This window comes from Emydura macquarii, unplaced genomic scaffold (assembly GCF_026122565.2).
Source record: "Emydura macquarii macquarii isolate MOO-44397 ecotype Brisbane River unplaced genomic scaffold, CSIRO-AGI_Emac_v2 contig_2734, whole genome shotgun sequence".
NCBI classification, from domain to species: domain Eukaryota; kingdom Metazoa; phylum Chordata; order Testudines; family Chelidae; genus Emydura; species Emydura macquarii.
Genome location: NW_027132871.1, coordinates 2,370,646 through 2,387,290, shown reverse-complemented (window position 1 = coordinate 2,387,290; position 16,645 = coordinate 2,370,646). Strand labels below are relative to the sequence as shown.

The following is a 16,645-nucleotide window of genomic DNA, read 5'->3' as shown; positions in this document are numbered from 1 at the left end:
GGTGGTGTGCTTCTTCCTTCCTGCCCCCGTGGGGGCTGACCCGGCCCCTGCCACCCCCTCCCCCTTAGATTCCTCCATGCCCCCCCAGGGGAGTCATGCCCCACCGTTTGGGGAGCTCTGTTCTATAAGATGAGAGCTGGGATTCTCACACACTCCCCTGACTCCAGGAGCTGGGGCTTTAAGAAATGTGTTGCAAGACTCGTGATAAAATCCCAAGAGATGGCAAAATGAATGCATGTTTCTGAGCGTAGGCCCCAAAGTCAGCTGCTACCAACCAGCCCACAGCACCCTGTTGCATGGCGAGGATCGATGGAATCCCACCAAGCTACCTTTGTTCCTGCCTTTGCAACATGTTCCAAAAAGTCAAGACAGGCAACTGCTGCTCCTTGCCAAGAGTACTGACATGCAGAGTCCTTCAGAGATCAGTCCTGTTCTTATTCAAGTAGGAAATCTTTGATGATGTAGCAAGATGACATATCTTCTGGTGGAAGGATAGAGATAGCTGCAGGTCAGAGGTATATTGGCATTGCAGCTATCTCTATCCTTCCAGCAGAAGATGCCATTGGGTCACAGATATCATAGTGCCTGGCTGGATGAAAACTAGTGAACTTAAATTCAGGAAAGACCAAAGTAATGCAAGTGGAAGGAGATAATCACTTTAAGGTTCTTCTCAGCACTGACACCTCATCATATCTCTGACATTAAATTGGTAAGCAGCCTTGGGATCATGCTGATCCTGGAGAACCACCAGCTATCAAGAAAACTTCTAATACTCCTAAGATATGGACAGCCACAGTAATGTACATGTTTGTCACTTTCTGTCTGGAGTACTGCAGTTCTTTCTATCTCAGCCTCAGAAAATTCACAATGAAATTACATCTGGCATTTAGTGCAGCACCCTAAGAGAAATGGGCTGAAGGTTGTATATTACTGTGCTGTGCAAGTTGCAGCTGATCCATGTGCACTGTTAGATCCAGTAGATGCCATTCAAGATTCTGATACTGAGTTACAAAACCTAGTGATAGGACCACATTGTCTCAGGAATCTCTTTTTCTTCGGAAACCTGCCAGAGCAGCTATGGTCTTTGGGCCCACTATATTTATCTGAGCACTGGACAGGAGGTAAAGCCTTCTCCACAGCTGATCCAAGATGCTGGAATGTCCTTCCAAAGGAAGTCAGGAAGAGTATTCTGGCTAAGTTTTCCTGTCTGCATCCCCAGATGTTAACTACTGATAATTTGCCACATTAGAAATGCTTAGATATAGAACCAGTCACTCCTTGAGCCTCCAGATATCAGCAATCCCATTCCACTCCCAGCCACTATAAAATGGCACTGAAAAATGCACATATATTGAAGTTGGGGTCCCAAAAAGCAAACCATAAGGATGATATAGATCAAAACCCTAGAACAGTGCAACTCCACCCTATATTTAAAATACAAGCAAGTCGTTAGCCTTGAGGCCTACCCAAAAAATGATTTTAGCAAAAAGCCCTACCTGCTTCTTGGTCCCCTATCCACTCCACAAGGGTGGAGTACTTTCCGCTTGTCCAACCATATTGTTGGATTGTTCACATTTAAACAACAGCTAGTGGAGAGATCCAGTTTCTAACCTGAGTTGATGCTGTTTCACTCCTGTTAATTGTGCCAATGAATAGGATGCATACACAGGGCTGGGAAAGATCATAGTAGGAAATCAAACTTCCTCACTGAACTCCAAAATCCTGTGCAATATCAGAGCGAAATCATAGGACATATAAAGCAGAGAGTAAGACGTTTAAAACAACAACAAAGGAATCATTCCTCCCCTGCCCTTGTTCTTGAAGGTAGCATGCTGGGTTTGTTGTTCTCCCCAGGAGAGATCCCTAAGGCAGTCCAGAGGTTGTGTTAGTGTTGGGAAGATGGGGAAGTCAAAGCAATTCCTGTGGCTCAGTTCTGGATGTCATGTTGCCTCAAGGAAATCACTTCAGGGCTCTTGAAAATTAAGGATTATTAGTACTGGTTTATACCAAATGTTGCGCAGGCTGAAATGCTTACCTCCTTCCTTTTTCCCCCACAGCTTTGTCACTGTTCCTCCATGTGTAACAATCACCACTAGTATATGCCTGTCTTGAGCAAAAAACTGACAATTTTGTGAAGGATTTTTATATTGCTAAATTGGAGCACTACAAGCTGTGTAGTTCTTTTAATAGACACAATAATTTTTAAAACTGAATCTATAAATTAAATCTGTATTAAATTCAATCTATATATACAGCATACTTTAATTTGTTTAAATCTATATGCACACATATATGTACCTTTAAAAATACAGTACAAGTGTTTAAAACATACATATTATTTCATTTTAAAACAACAGTGTTAGTAAAAGGATAATTTACTAAGTGATGATATTTCTGACCTCTGTACTAGAGTTGTGTAGTATATATCAACTGTATAGTAAATATCCACCAATAAAGAATTATATGAAAACAATGGAGTAGTTATGGGCTGTATGTACCCTACTCAGAGTTTGGCATAGAATCATAGAAGATTAGGGTTGAAGGGACCTCAGGAGGTCATCTAGTCCAACCCCCTGCTCAAAGCAGGACCAACCCCAATTAAATCATCCTAGCCAGAGCTTTGTCAAGCTGCTGCTTAAAAACCTTTCCAATTGGTCAACATCCTTTTTGTACTGGGGGGCCCAAAACTGGACACAGTACTCCAAATGAGGCCTCACCAGTGCCAAATAGAGGGGAATAATCACTTCCATCGATCTGCTGGCAATGCTCCTACTAATGCAACCCAATATGCCACTAGCCTTGGCAATAAGGGTACACAGTTGACTCATATCCAGCTTTTTGTCCACTGTAACCCTCCAGTCCTTTTCTGCCGAACTGCTGCCTAACGTGTTAGTCCCCAGTCTGTAGCAGTGCATGGGATTCTTCCCTCCTAAGTGCAGGATTCTGCACTTGTCCTTGTTGAACGTCACCAGATTTCTTTTGTTCCAATCCTCTAATTTGTCTAGGTTACTCTGTATCCTAATCCTACTCTACAACATATCTACCACTCCCCCTGTTTTAGTGTCATCTGCAAACTTGCTGACGGTGCAATCCACCCCATCCTTCAGATCATTAATGAAGATGTTGAACAAAACCAGTTCCAGCAAAAACCCCTGGGGCACTCCACTTGTTACCGGCTGCCAGTTAAACATCAAGTCGTTAATCACTATCCATTGAGCCCAGTGATCTAGCCAGCTTTCTATCCATTTTATAATCCATTCATCCAGTCCATACTTCCTTAACCTGCTGATAAGAATACTGTGGGAAACCATATCAAAAGCTTTGCTAAAGTCAAGGTATATCATGTCCAATGCTTTCCTCACATCCACAGAGCCAGTCACCTCTTCATAGAAGGCAATCAGGTTGGTCAGACATGACTTGCCCTTGGTGAATCCATACTGACTGTTCCTGATTACCTTCCTCTCTTCCAAGTGCCTCAAAATGGATTCCTTGAGGACCTGCTCCATGATTTTTCTGGGAACTGAGGAGGAGTTGATTGGTCTGTAGTTCCCCGACTCCTCCTTCTTCCCATTTTTGAAGATGGGCATGACATTTGCCTTTTTCCAATCATCTGGGACCTCCCTCAATTGCCACGAGTTTTCAAAGATAATGGCCAATGGCTCTGCAATCACATCAGCCAACTCCCTCAGTGGCCTCGGATGCATTGCATCCAGCCCCATGGACTTGTGTATGTCCAGCCTTTCTAAATAATCCTGAACCTGTTATTTCAGCACTGAGGGTTGCTTCCCTCCTCCCCATTCTGTGCTGCCCAGTGCAGTAGTCTGGGAGCTGACCTGGTCTGTGAAGAGAGAGGCAAAAAAAGCATTGAGTACTTGAGCTTTTTCCACATCACTGTCACTAGGTTGCCTCCCCCATTCTGTAAGGGGCCCACACTTTCCCTGGCCTTCTTGTTACTAATGTACCTGTAGAAACCCTTCATGTTACCCTTCTCGTCCCTTGCTAGCTGCAACTCCAATTGTGATTTGGCCTTCCTGATTTCACTCCTGCATGCTCGAGCAGTATTTTTATACTCCTCCCTCGTCATCTGACCAAGTTTCTACTTCTTGTAAGCTTCCTTTTTGTGTTTAAGCTCACCAAAGACTTCTTTGTTAAGCCAAGCTGGTCGCCTGTCATATTTGCTATTTTGCATCAAGGAAGTTAAATTTCTTCCCTTGACTGAAGGAAGCAGATGGGCCCTGCCCTATAGAGATTGGCTTAGGCCCCAATTCTGTAAACAGTTAAATGCACATGTTTGACTTCACTTCTGTGAATAGTCCCAAAATGGAACATCGGGACCTTAAGTACCAGGCATAGATCAAGATTGTTAGGTGAAACTGAGCAGGAAGTAACAAAGAGCAACCAAGAGCCACATGAGGAAAAAATTGTTTGGTCTGTAGTCATGATAGGTTTTGAGGTGAAGAGGGAATTGATATTTTGTGCATCTACTCTGAAGTGAAGGGTAATCTGTTCTTGGTTTTTGTTTTGTGTTTCTGGCTGGAGATATTTTATAGTAATTGAGTTTTTTGGCATTTCTGCCTGAGGTGACATGGAAAGAGGAAACTCCATGTTAGCCATTTTGAAGGTCTAAGAATAACAGGTCTCTGTAACACCAGACAGACTGGTGCTGCTTTATTTCTGTAGAACAGTGGTATTCAGACTGAGGCTCTCGAACTCTTTAATGTGTCTCCTGTAGCTCTTTGCAGCACATGATATTAAAACAATGTGTGGTTTAATTATTAACCAATCTAAGTTATTAATGAATCACGATGCTTTTACTATTTTATTAACTAATTGTAATTGATATAATAATAATACTTGGTCAGTCATTTTGCTGTGAGAATATATATATACACACATAGTAAATGAAACAATGAACTCACACTGCTGAGGTTCTTTTGGGTAATGTTGATCACTAATTTGGCTTCTCAACCACTGGGGTTTCGGTGTCATTGATGTAGATGGAAAGCCAATCAAATATCTGACACAGCCCAGCAATTAGTCAAGAAGGATAATGCCATTATATTCAAACACTTGTTTTTCTTTAAAATCCCACTTGTAAATCTTCTGATTTAGTAGATTTCATGTTGATGCAAGATTTTAAATAAACAACTGAAAGGCTAAGCAACCCTGTCTATGTATAAAATGACACATATAAACTGTAAAAAAAAAGTACTTATTTTCTCGTTTGAAATTCCCCCTCAGAGTCCTAAAAATAAGTTGTCTTTCCATGTTGCAAACACAGATCCCTGCCCAGCTGCATGCCATCCAGTGTTTCTAATGCAGCTGAATTTACTATTTTTTTCATCTGGGGAATTAGAGATGGACAATACCTGTTGGGTCACCGGGCCTAGCTCCCTGCCAGTCCAGGATTGTTCCCCACAGTGTATCATCACTTGTTTTGTGCAATCCTATTTTAGATGACTCAAGATACGAGTCTTTCGCCGTTTCTATTAAGAAGTCATTCCAAAATCTAAAGGCTCCTGAAGACTGCAGGATCAGACCATGATAATTTGCTTTGTTATGTAATTTCGCCCAATATTCAGACTACAGTTTTCTTTGCTCAGTTTTCTTCACTGGAGCCTTTAGAGCACCCGACAGACGGCTTTCTGTGTGTTAACTTGCAGAGAGGGTTCAGATCTTTATCTCCATCTCTCTAGTCCTGGAGCTGGAACTGGATACATGTGTTTTTTCCTTGCATCAACAATATTAGCACAAATCCAGGAAGGCCAATCTTACAAAATAATTATTTTTGTGATGAATCAGATTTTGAATTTAAATGACCAGTATTTGACATCATCCTTTTTTTAAAAAAAACCTCATAATTAATGTTATAACATCAGTACAAAATAAATGGCAAAAACTCTAAGATGGTTCTCTCATTAAAATGTTAACACGGTGGTTTACTTTGTTAGTATAAATTAGGAAAAATGTGACAACAGTAGATGGAGCTAGAGGAGCCTTAAAATTTACTGATCCAAGTGTTTTGTGAAGCAAGGCACTGCCTGCCAGGCTTCAAATGCAGTTCTGTAAGCCCAGCAGCTGTGTGAAAGGAATCTGTGACAATGTGATATGTTGTACTTATTTCCTTCAACTATCTAATTGTAAGTGCAAAGCTTATTAAATTCATTATTACCACTACTATATGCATTTGAGGTACTCATTACTGTAGCATCTTGGATGCCTTCTACATAGACTAAGAGCAAACTGCATTTCCCATCTCAAAGAATGTATGTACTGTATCATGAACCATCTAATCTTAAAGCACAGAGGTGGAAAAAGTAGCTAGTTGATTAAAAGCTAACCTACTTTATATAGAATGAGTAATCAACTGTAACTTTAACTAAAGATCAATGCAAGTGAAATACATATTTCTTTAAAAGGATACATAGGATAATCCCAGATTGGAGATAGACTAAATGGTTTTAAAGGTCTTTTGATGATAGCACATTTGTAATCTAATTAAAGAAAATGTTACCGTTCATTAAATGGACATCTAGTAAATAAATCTTTCATAGTTTTTATTAATTTGGTGAGCTCTGCTTTGTAATACAGTATTTATATGCATCTGATGAAGTGGGTTGCAGCCCACGAAAGCTTATGCCCAAAGAAATTTGTTAGTCTTTAAGGTGCTACAGGACTCTTGTTGTTTTTGCTGTATTTATATAATTTCTTTTTTCATCAAGAATAGAGTTGGACTAAATACAGCACAATTATGTTTGAACATCCATTCCAATTCTGAATAGCTTTCATGTCAACAAGGTCCAGACACTTTTTAATTAACTTCCTTGGGACTACTCTGAGTAATAAACACTATGTTCTCCAGTAAGGTTCATTCATAACAAGCAAGTAGTTCTTTATCAGAAAAGAAAGAGAAGTAGACTCCTCCATGAAATCCACTAGGGACATTGCCATGCAGATATAATTTTCCATGGAATTAACTTAATTTAGGTACTAAGGTGATGGGCTCAATAGTAAACACTGGATAGATACTTTGCTGTACAACAGTGTCCGTGGATTCAGATAAATGGAATGTGATGGGTTAATCAGTTTAGTCTTCATCACAGTCTCACCAGGGCTTGTGAAATAACTGCAAATAAACCAAACATTGGGATTAGAGTCATCATAAAGAAAGAATCACCACTCTAACCAAACACACTCCAGGCCAGGAAATTAGATGAAACACTTCCTAGTCTGTTGCTGCCTTGTCACCCAACCTTAGATTATTTCTCAACAACCAAATATCACATTTAAAAAAAAAATCTAACAATGTAGAATCAGGGAGTCATTGCCTATCCAATTATAAATATTTTAAAGTAAATTAGATTTTGCTCTTCAGAAACCTGGCAGCACTTGCTATTTTGCAGAGGCTCGATGCTCTCAGTCCCTGAGGAACAGGGGCACCTTGCATTGCTTTCCAAGGAAAAATGCTGGCAGGGTCTGGAAGAAGCACATGCCAGATTTCCTCTACTAAAGGGAGGGGTCATTCCATTGAAAGGCCTTTAAGGATTCAGAGTATTGTAAAATATGGTAAGAATAAAACAGAAGAAAGTATTTGGGGATGAGATGCCAAGCCCCGACTGCATCCTTTTGTGTACTCATCATACTTCATTGACTGGAAACAGTTTCCTGTTAATCTTAATGTAACCCAGATTTTTTCCCCCTGAGTTTAAACCTCTTGTTGATGTTTTCAGTAACTATTGATATGGGAGGCTGACAGAGATAAAATGGATGACAGGACATCATTTGTAAATCCTGGTTTGTTTATCATTCAATGTAGAACATAATATGTAAATAGCATAGATTAATTTGCCCTGTTACCCACTTGGAGTTACACATGTGGTAATTCACAGCTAGGGTCCAAAAATCTATAGGGATTACCAGTTGATAGCTTCTGTCATGGTTTGCAATTGAAAGACTTTAGTCCTATTGCCTGTGGAAGATAAATCAACCCCATTCCTGGAGGTTTGATTCTCCTTTTGCTAACACCACTGTACCTACCCTAGTGTAACTATTGATTTAAATAGAGTTCCTCTTGATTTACACCAGTGGGAGAAGGAAGAGAAACAGATCCTTTTAACTGAAAAACCATCATTTTAATTTTCTTGTTTGAAAGGGATGGACAAATAGGCTGCTAGTCTAACTCATGAGTCTTTACATTGAAATGATACTCAGATTTCTGAATCAGAATAATACCCACATACAGTAGTAGCCTGGAACCACCATCTCTGCTGCCCACAGTATCTTCCGGCCCACTTCTCTCACTAGACTTCAAAGTATTTTGTACTGGATACTGCCTGTGGAAACCTCCTTCAGGGGAGGTTGTGGAGTGTGAGTAGGCCTGTGTTGACAGTGGTAGTCAGTATTAATTTAGGTGAGGAATCCTCACAAGTCTGAGATTGAGGAGATGATGTATATACAGACAGTGCCCATCCTGCTCCTCATGTCCTTCTGCTTGTAAATCCCAAACTCTAAATGGTCTGCAGAATGGGGAGGGAAACTAATGCTACGGAGATGAAGATCCACAAGTGGAGAGAGCATGAGGGGCAGGGATAGATACTGCCATATTGTTTATAAAACAATAATGGTCTTTTAATGATCTCTCAGCTTTTCTATTGCATATTCCATGCGCTGCAGGCACTTCTACAAGTATACAACATATGGATTGTTTTGAAATAAGCAGGTTAATTATACTTATCAGATTTGCTTGGAGTTCTTCGTTGTCATCGCCACTTGTAGGCAGAACACATGCTCCAGTCCTTCTAGAATTTAACTGAATTTTTCATTAGTGAACAATGACTGTTTCAAATGTGGAGGCCGCACCAGTGTTGAAACTTTATTATGTTTCTCATTCAGTCCAAAGGAAAACACGTGGAAGGTGTGAAAGGGTCAGTGAGTAATTACTGGTGTTCCAATCAAACTTCATATTGACTTTATGAGCAATTAGCCATTATTATGTAAATGTATTGAATATGAATGTACATATTAATGTATAGAGGAGTGCTCAAAAGGCCAGAATCCAGATGTGGAGTGAAAGACAGTTCTGATTATGATATACCGTAACAGGAAACTTTAGAATTCTTACTCTGGTTATGAGATCTGTAGATCAGGTCCTTATGTTTGAAAAGCAATGCAGGCTGAACACAGTAATAAAAGGTATGTCAAATTTGAAACAGAGCTGTTTCTCTGTTCAAGCAACCTTTTTGCTGTGGAGGTCTTTTAGTCAGAGTTCAAGAGCTAATGACATCAATCAAAATATAGATCTGCCATCAGTTTTACATGCCTCACTTAAGACTTGTGCATTGTTATATTAAATCTCTATTATTAAATCGGTAAAGTATTTTATGATATATTGGTATGAAAGTTAATATATAAAAAGCATTTTTATGGTACATTAAAGATTTCAAAATGGATCATTTCCAGTATCTGTCAAATAAAATAGCCCTAAGGGATTTTTATAAATCCTCATCAGATTCTTATCATTACACATCCGCTTGTTTCCATCTGCAACAAAGGATCCTGTCAGTATTTGCCTTTTAGTCCCTGTTTTCCACATGGAAGATTTATGGTCTTTGCCATGATGTTTGCAACACCCAGACCACCTTGTGGCTGTGATAATCAAGAACATCACATAGAACTGGTATTTACAGTGTTATGCTTAAATTCTTCAGCTTTTCCACATGCTGTTGTTATGTGGCATGTTATGAACATCCAGCACTTGATCCAGCTATGTTTTCTCACTGTTCACATAGGATAGCAGCATGGAAAAGGACTGCTTTCAATGGCGCAAACATTTGGCAGCAGAAGATCTGCCAGGGCAGGAATGTATTGTTGAAGAAATAAGCTGCCTCCTCCTTTGTGCTAGAAGGACAGCAGTTAGCCAGCACCACCCAAAAAGTAGGCTGTGGTGGGTTAGGGATGTCAGAAGATGGATGTACTGATTCAGTGCATATTCCATCAGCAGGGTTCATATTACATCTACCCTTTTACACTACAGAAACCCAAGGGAGGCCAGTGCTGGACATGGTTCCCTTTCAGGCGAATCTCCATCAAACCACCAGAGGCCTAGCAGATTTAGGGACGTATACTTTTGCATTCCTGCACCAGCCCTAGGGAATCTGGCAATTGTATATATGAGATACAGGAAAGAAGCTTTGCTAATGTTAAGTTTGATCTTATGTATTATCAAGGAATGTGGAGGGAAACTGGGGGAACCAAGAAGGCAACCCAGATCTCTCAAAGACTCATGCATGTGCTTAACTTCGCACACTGGGAATACTCCCATGGAAGTCAGTGGAACTCTCACAGTTGGTAAAATAAAGCACATGCAGAAATCTTTGCAGGATTGGGGCCATCATTTTTTTAATTATTATTTGTAAGGGTATCATTCCTTGGGATGACATGGTAGCAAACCTAATGTCAGTTGGGTATACAATTGTATTGCCTGACTTTTAAAAAAGCGTTTAGCGGTGCAAACAATGCTCTACTAACCAAGCTTATGCATTTAGGCCCTGGCCCAATAGGAGGGCTGTGTAGTGCTCAGGAAGCGCATTCTCTCTGGCAGCTCCATGGTATGTTGGGGAAATGTACAAGCTGCACCAACTATTGTACTGGAGCAGCATACTCTGCCAGCAAGTCCAACCAAGGGACTATGTCTGTCCTTGGATGTTGAGCACAGTGGAGTGGTGGTGGGGAGGCTCTATGCATTCTTCTATCACCTTGAGGAACATTGAAGACAGGGCTGAGACAACCTGTGCAATAACAAATATGTGTATGAACTTGAAATCTATCCGGGAGATGGGCGTATACCAGGAGAATCCACAAGCACACCAGCAATGGCCAGATGGTAGCAGGCCTGGGGGTAACTGTTCAGAACATTTGTCTTGGGCCAAATCCAATAGCCCTTACTCAGACAAAAGTCCCAGAAAAGTTAAAGGGAAATTGCCCAATGACTGAGTAAATACTGCAGGATTTGGCCCTTCACTTCATTTTAAAGAAATCCAAACGTCAATCCTGTATAAATCCAGACAATAACTCTCAGACCACACATTACAAAGATTTGTTTCTGTTCCTTTTGTTATGTCAGCCTTTCCATCTCCCAGCAGTCCAATTTTGTTTCCTCTTTTCCTCCTGGGCTTCTACCTTCTGAAAATAGCATGTGGAAACATAGAATTCAGAGCTGGAAAAGAACTGACAGGCGGTGCTTAATTTGTAATGAAAGAGGTGCTGGCGCTCAAGCAATTTTTTTACATTCAGAACTGATGTAGCAAACCCAGAGGTGTCAGAGCTATGAACTGCCAAGCCCAGAGGTGCCAGGGCTCAGCCCTGGCACAAATTAAGCACTGCTGTTAGATCATTTAATCCATCCCACTGCCAATACAGGATTGTTCCTTCCAGTGTTTTGTCCAGACTTGTCCGTCCAGGTTTAAATGACTCAATTTATAGGACTTCCCAGCCCTTTCCCACATTTGACCTGCATAAAGTTCCATTGCTCAGGGCTTACATGGTTGAAATGAATTCAATCCTGAAGAAGAAATCCTCCCTTTCCATAACATCACAGGAAAAAGTACAACAAACCCTCAGCAGAATTTATCTTCCCAATACTCTCTAGGGATATTTTGGTACTTATGTGAGTACCACCTCAGTGGGGCACCGACACACCACAGCAGGAGCCAAAAACTGAAACCCAGCACCTGTGTGAGAAAAGAAATCCTTTATTCAAACTACTGTGGATAACCATATTAACCAAGCGTTCATACTCCAAGCGAGGTGTGGACTCAGCTCAGTTCCAGTGGGGACAAGAACAATGAAGCTATAGCTTGGCCCTCTGGTGGGGTGGGTTTGTTTGCTTTTGTTTTGTCTGCAATTGTGTGAAATGACATAGGATAATAAACAGCTTTGAATAACTGAAGTATTTATTTTCTTATATACATTTAAATATGGCACATCTGACAGTAGTTGTACAATAAACTCAAAATGATAATCAAAGCTGGACAGTAGATCAAATCATTCAGTGCTGAACATATTAGAAGCCAAATCTTGTACACTGAAGTTTTGAAGAATGTTTCACCAGAGATGCACTAGCTAAGGATTCAGAGACTGAATTCCTGAACTGCTGGATGGTGACTTTCACTCTATTACACATATACCAGTCTCATCCTCCATATAACAGTGTTGAATTAGCTCTTTCCACTCTTTCTTTCCTACAGCTGGTACTTTTTCTACTGTAGTTATCCATTAGAAGACAGTTATCAATGACCCAGAGGGTCCACTAATAGTTAGTGATTAATCTAATAAATAAATGCAGACTGGATTTATTCTTCTGCTATTAATGTGGAAGATGTCCCATGTTTACTAATGATTTAAAAGTCAGTGACAGCTACTTTGCAAAGCAGTGTGTTGTTGAGGGACAGGGGAAAAGCTAGATCAAGGACTTTCTTTGCTTTGTGACCCATGAGAACTTCTCTTCTCCTTTGGACAACGACAATGCTTTGTACACACTGGCTTTGCAGTTGAGCACATTCTGGGTTGGGATGGGCACTTGTCCTCACAGCTGTTTAATAAAAAAGAGAGAGAGAGAAGCATGATAATGTGATAGCTCTCCACTTGTATATCCATCAACATTTTCAGCATCTTGGCATATTTACCCAAAATGTAATGGCCTCATGTGGGAGGAGATTGGGTAGGCATGGAATGGATAGGTCCAGTAGATCCACGTGAAAGGGGAAACCTAGATAAAGAGAGGCATCTGTATGGAGGACTTCCCCTTTCACATCATTCTGCTGACATCCCTTTTCTCTAGCAACATGTTTTGCCATTGCCTGAATTTCCCAACAGTTGCCCAGTAGCAGCCCTAAAGAGCCCCCAAGTTAATGTTGCTTTAAAAAGCAAGCTGTAATTTCTAATCCAATTCCTAAGTGAAAATCCCAGGGGCCAGCAGATGACAATGCTGAAGAGGGTAGCTGTTTCCTTGCTTCATGCCCTCTTGACCTCCAAATCCTGCGAGTCCTCACTCCACAGAGCTCCGAAAGAGAATTCAAGGAAAGGGAGCAATACTGTGGAGCTAGCAGTTCCCCCGCCTCCTTCTGAGCCCCCTTCAGAGCAGTGAAGGGGCCGCTCTAGTTCAATATCTTTTAAATCATGTGAGTGCAGTGCTCCTGAACAGTGCTGAAGTGATATCTTAGCAGATGAAGTGCTCTTCTTATCTACTGGACAGGACGGATACAACACAGACGGTGCAGGCTTCTCCACACAGCCTCAATGTGCCTCAACCCTGACCTAGAAGGTCTATCTCTGTGTGTGAAAGGATAGTTAATTTCCCACCCCCATTAGATGCTCGAGAACTCTGCTGAAGTGGTGAATAAATATGCTCACTCAATGGTAGGTATTATGTGATGATTTTATTTTTTTTTGTCACGTGGACACCTGTTCACTATGAATTATACTGAGACTATTAACTTATTTCCCAAAGGTCACTAAACAGCAGTCACATGGTAATGACTGTCAGTCACAAATTACATGGACTGAATATGAACCTCATAGAAATGAAAGGCTCTATATCCCACCACAAATCCTCTGTGCCATCCACTGTCTCCAGTTACAACGGTTAAGAGATTGTTCACCAGATAATAGAAACAAATATGTCTCTGTGCATGAAAGGGTCCTTAGAAATTATACAATAAATATTAGAAACTCCTCTTTTCACTGAAGTAGCACCTTTTGTCCAAGGATGTCAAAGTGCTTTAATTAAACAAACCTCACACCTTTTCAAGGTATTATCTCCATTTTACTGATAGGTTAAGTGACTTGCCCTAGGTCACACAGTAAGTATCTGGAAGAGCTGAGAATACAACCCAGGGTCTTGACTCCCCTGTGCTCTGGTTTAATCAGCAAATGACACTATATCAATGGATTGGGAGAATAAAGAAGACTGGCAAACACATTAAAATGTAAGTACCACACAAAAACTACAACAGCAAATTAAATTTTTAAAGTTCATATGTATTGCTTAATTGAAAAGAACATGATTTTCATGTTGTTCAGCTATGTTAAGGGATGTGAAATTGGAAGGGAAGAAACACTTACCTGCAGGTTTCTGCATGAAATATCTTGTGCTTCTGAGAGCAGCTCTCCTGGCTTTCCCTGCACAAATAGCAGCTGCAGTTCTCTTTATTTTGAAAAAAATCTGTGGGACATTTCCATCTACAGATACACTCACAATTATCTTCATCAAATTCCATATGTGATCCACACTTAGCCAGTTCAGCAAGAGGAGGGAGTCCTGAAACAACAGACAAATGTTTTGGCAATAAGCTACGTATGGTCAGATTCTGTTCTTGTATATATGTGTGGAACTTCCACTAAAATCACCAAGACTTATGCACGTGCATTTGAAGGGGGAATCTGATCTTTAGACTTTCTATTACGAGTTAATAGGCTGGATGAGACGACCACCAAATTATCCCCTTTGGATACTGTTAAATCACCCCTGCAAGAAACAGGGATTCCTACAAAAAAATCCCCTGGGATTCCTACAAAAAATACTTGTGAAGAGTTTTTTGTTTTTGGAATGCACCAGATTGCACCACATGGCAGGTATTAAAAAAAAACCCATGTATCTCATACAAAGTACAAACAACAGATACATAACATTGTGTTTCTCTCTATATGTAATCAGTATATTTTTTTCAGAAACAAAGTAGAAAGAATTCTAGCAAGGCACAGTTTAATCTAAGTCTGTTTGCTAAGCCGCAAACCTTCCCTTCTTGGTTAATATGGTTAGGGCAATGAGAAAACATTTTGTTTCAATGGTAAAAGAAGAAAATCAATGACTGTACTCCTCAATACCTCACCCCTTCTCTGTAAACATGCACATCCTGGCATACCAAGAGGTTTATCATGGCAAAAGGTGAACATTTTTATGAGAGCCCTTATTGAAGTGTTGTCAGCACACCCTGGTTAAAGGTCACAACATACAATATATCACTGGAATGGTAATTTCCTGCAATTTTATAAATAGGTCTTGGATTTAACCTATGGAATGTGAAATTTAATATGTGACTGTGACCTCTGGAATCTGAGCTCTGATCTCAATGGCCAGAAAGGATATACTCATTACTTGAGGAAAGCCTCCATTATTGTTAACTTAATATTAGAAAAGATTAGCCAAACAAAATAAAAAGCAAATATAATTTAAAGATATAAGAAGTCAGCATGTGTTCTGGTGAAGTGATCCTCACCCATCTCCTTGGGTGATGAGCCTTGGCATATATTAATTGGTATCAGGGCCCAAGCATAATTTTTTCAGGTCCAGTACAAACTTTTAACACAGGCCCCCTTCCATAATGGTGGTAATGGGGGTTGCATCCTGGGCCGGGTCCCCCAGGGCCTCTGGGCCCTGGTAAAGTGTACCCTTCCCCCTTCCCCCCACCCATGTGGTGGCCCTGTTTGTTATATATTGTTCAGGTCTCTTTGCTTTAGCCTCAGAGTCTTATTTAAAATTAATTTGTCTAAGCTAGTATCAAACTGTAGTATTTCAGCAAATGATTGTTAATTATTGCAAAATTTTGGCTTACATCAGTAAAAGGCATAATACAGTTGTTATTTTTAGTTGTCACTCTATTTATCTTTCTGTAAGTCCATATCTCAAACGGCTAGATGTTAGATGCAATATGAGTTTGCCTGGTGCTCCCCACACACCACTTTGGTTTTCAAGTAATGTATCAAGTACTTAGCACTGAAAAAAACAGGATACCATACTTGATGGACCAATGATCTGATCCAGGATGACAAACCTGTGTCCCATAGGGACCAATAAAATTGGTTTTTTTTTTGTCTATTAATTCTAAGAGAGTGTACTAGACAGAAGGAGTTTATGTAGCTATACAGTTTTATTTTAGGTTATTGGCCTAGGAATGCAAATACTTGCCAAGTTGCTTTTATTACTGGTTTGTGTTCTTTGATTTGTTGAATGCAAGGTCATATAGAAAAAAACGGTTACTAACCTTTTGTAACTGTTGTTCTTCAAGATGTGTTGCTCATGTCCATTCCATGTTAGGTATATGTGCGCCCACATGCATAGCTACTGGAGATTTTTGCCTTAGTGGCTGTGGCACCCTCTGAAGCCCCATGCTCATGCACCAGTATATGAGGTGCCACTGACCCTGTGACCTCTCAGTTCCTTCTTGCCATCAGCTCCAATGGGGGGGATGGAGGGTGGGTCATGGAGTGGATATGAGCAACACATCTCGAAGAACAACATTATGAAAAGTTAGTAACCATTTTTTCTTCTTCGAATGCTTGCTCATGTCGATTCCATGTTAGGTGACTCACAAGCAGTATCCCTGGAGATGGGCTGAGAGTTCACTGATGTGCTGTTTGCAACACGGCTCTGTTGAAGCTGGCATTGTCCCAGGCCTGCTGAGTGATTGTGTAATGGGACACAAAGGTATGGACCAAGGACCAGATAGCAGCTCTGCATATGTCTTAGATCATCACCTGCGCCAGGTAGGCTGCCATTGAGGCTGTAACGATCACTGGAGGAGGTACCTTTGCCGTTCATAGAAGAACTTGATGCAAGAGGTTACCCATGAGAAAATCTTCTGGGAGG

General features: G+C 40.6%; 1 protein-coding gene across 4 annotated transcripts in view; it reads right to left on the bottom strand.

Annotated features, from left to right (window-relative positions):
* Positions 1-11,780: 11,780 nt before the first annotated feature.
* The window catches only part of VEGFD (vascular endothelial growth factor D), a 39,303-nt gene continuing 34,438 nt past the window's right edge, over positions 11,781-16,645 (bottom strand). The window contains exons 6-8 of one of the 4 annotated variants that reach the window (XM_067566157.1): positions 14,122-14,349; positions 12,684-12,766; positions 12,478-12,589 (exon numbers count right to left, since the gene is read on the bottom strand). In XM_067566157.1, the coding sequence (XP_067422258.1) occupies positions 12,584-12,589; positions 12,684-12,766; positions 14,122-14,349 (317 nt within the window). In that variant the 3' untranslated portion in view covers positions 12,478-12,583. Of the gene's footprint in view, positions 12,590-12,683; positions 12,767-14,121; positions 14,350-16,645 lie in introns of all 4 variants that reach the window. The other 3 variants (XM_067566158.1, XM_067566154.1, XM_067566155.1) reach the window with 3 other exon arrangements.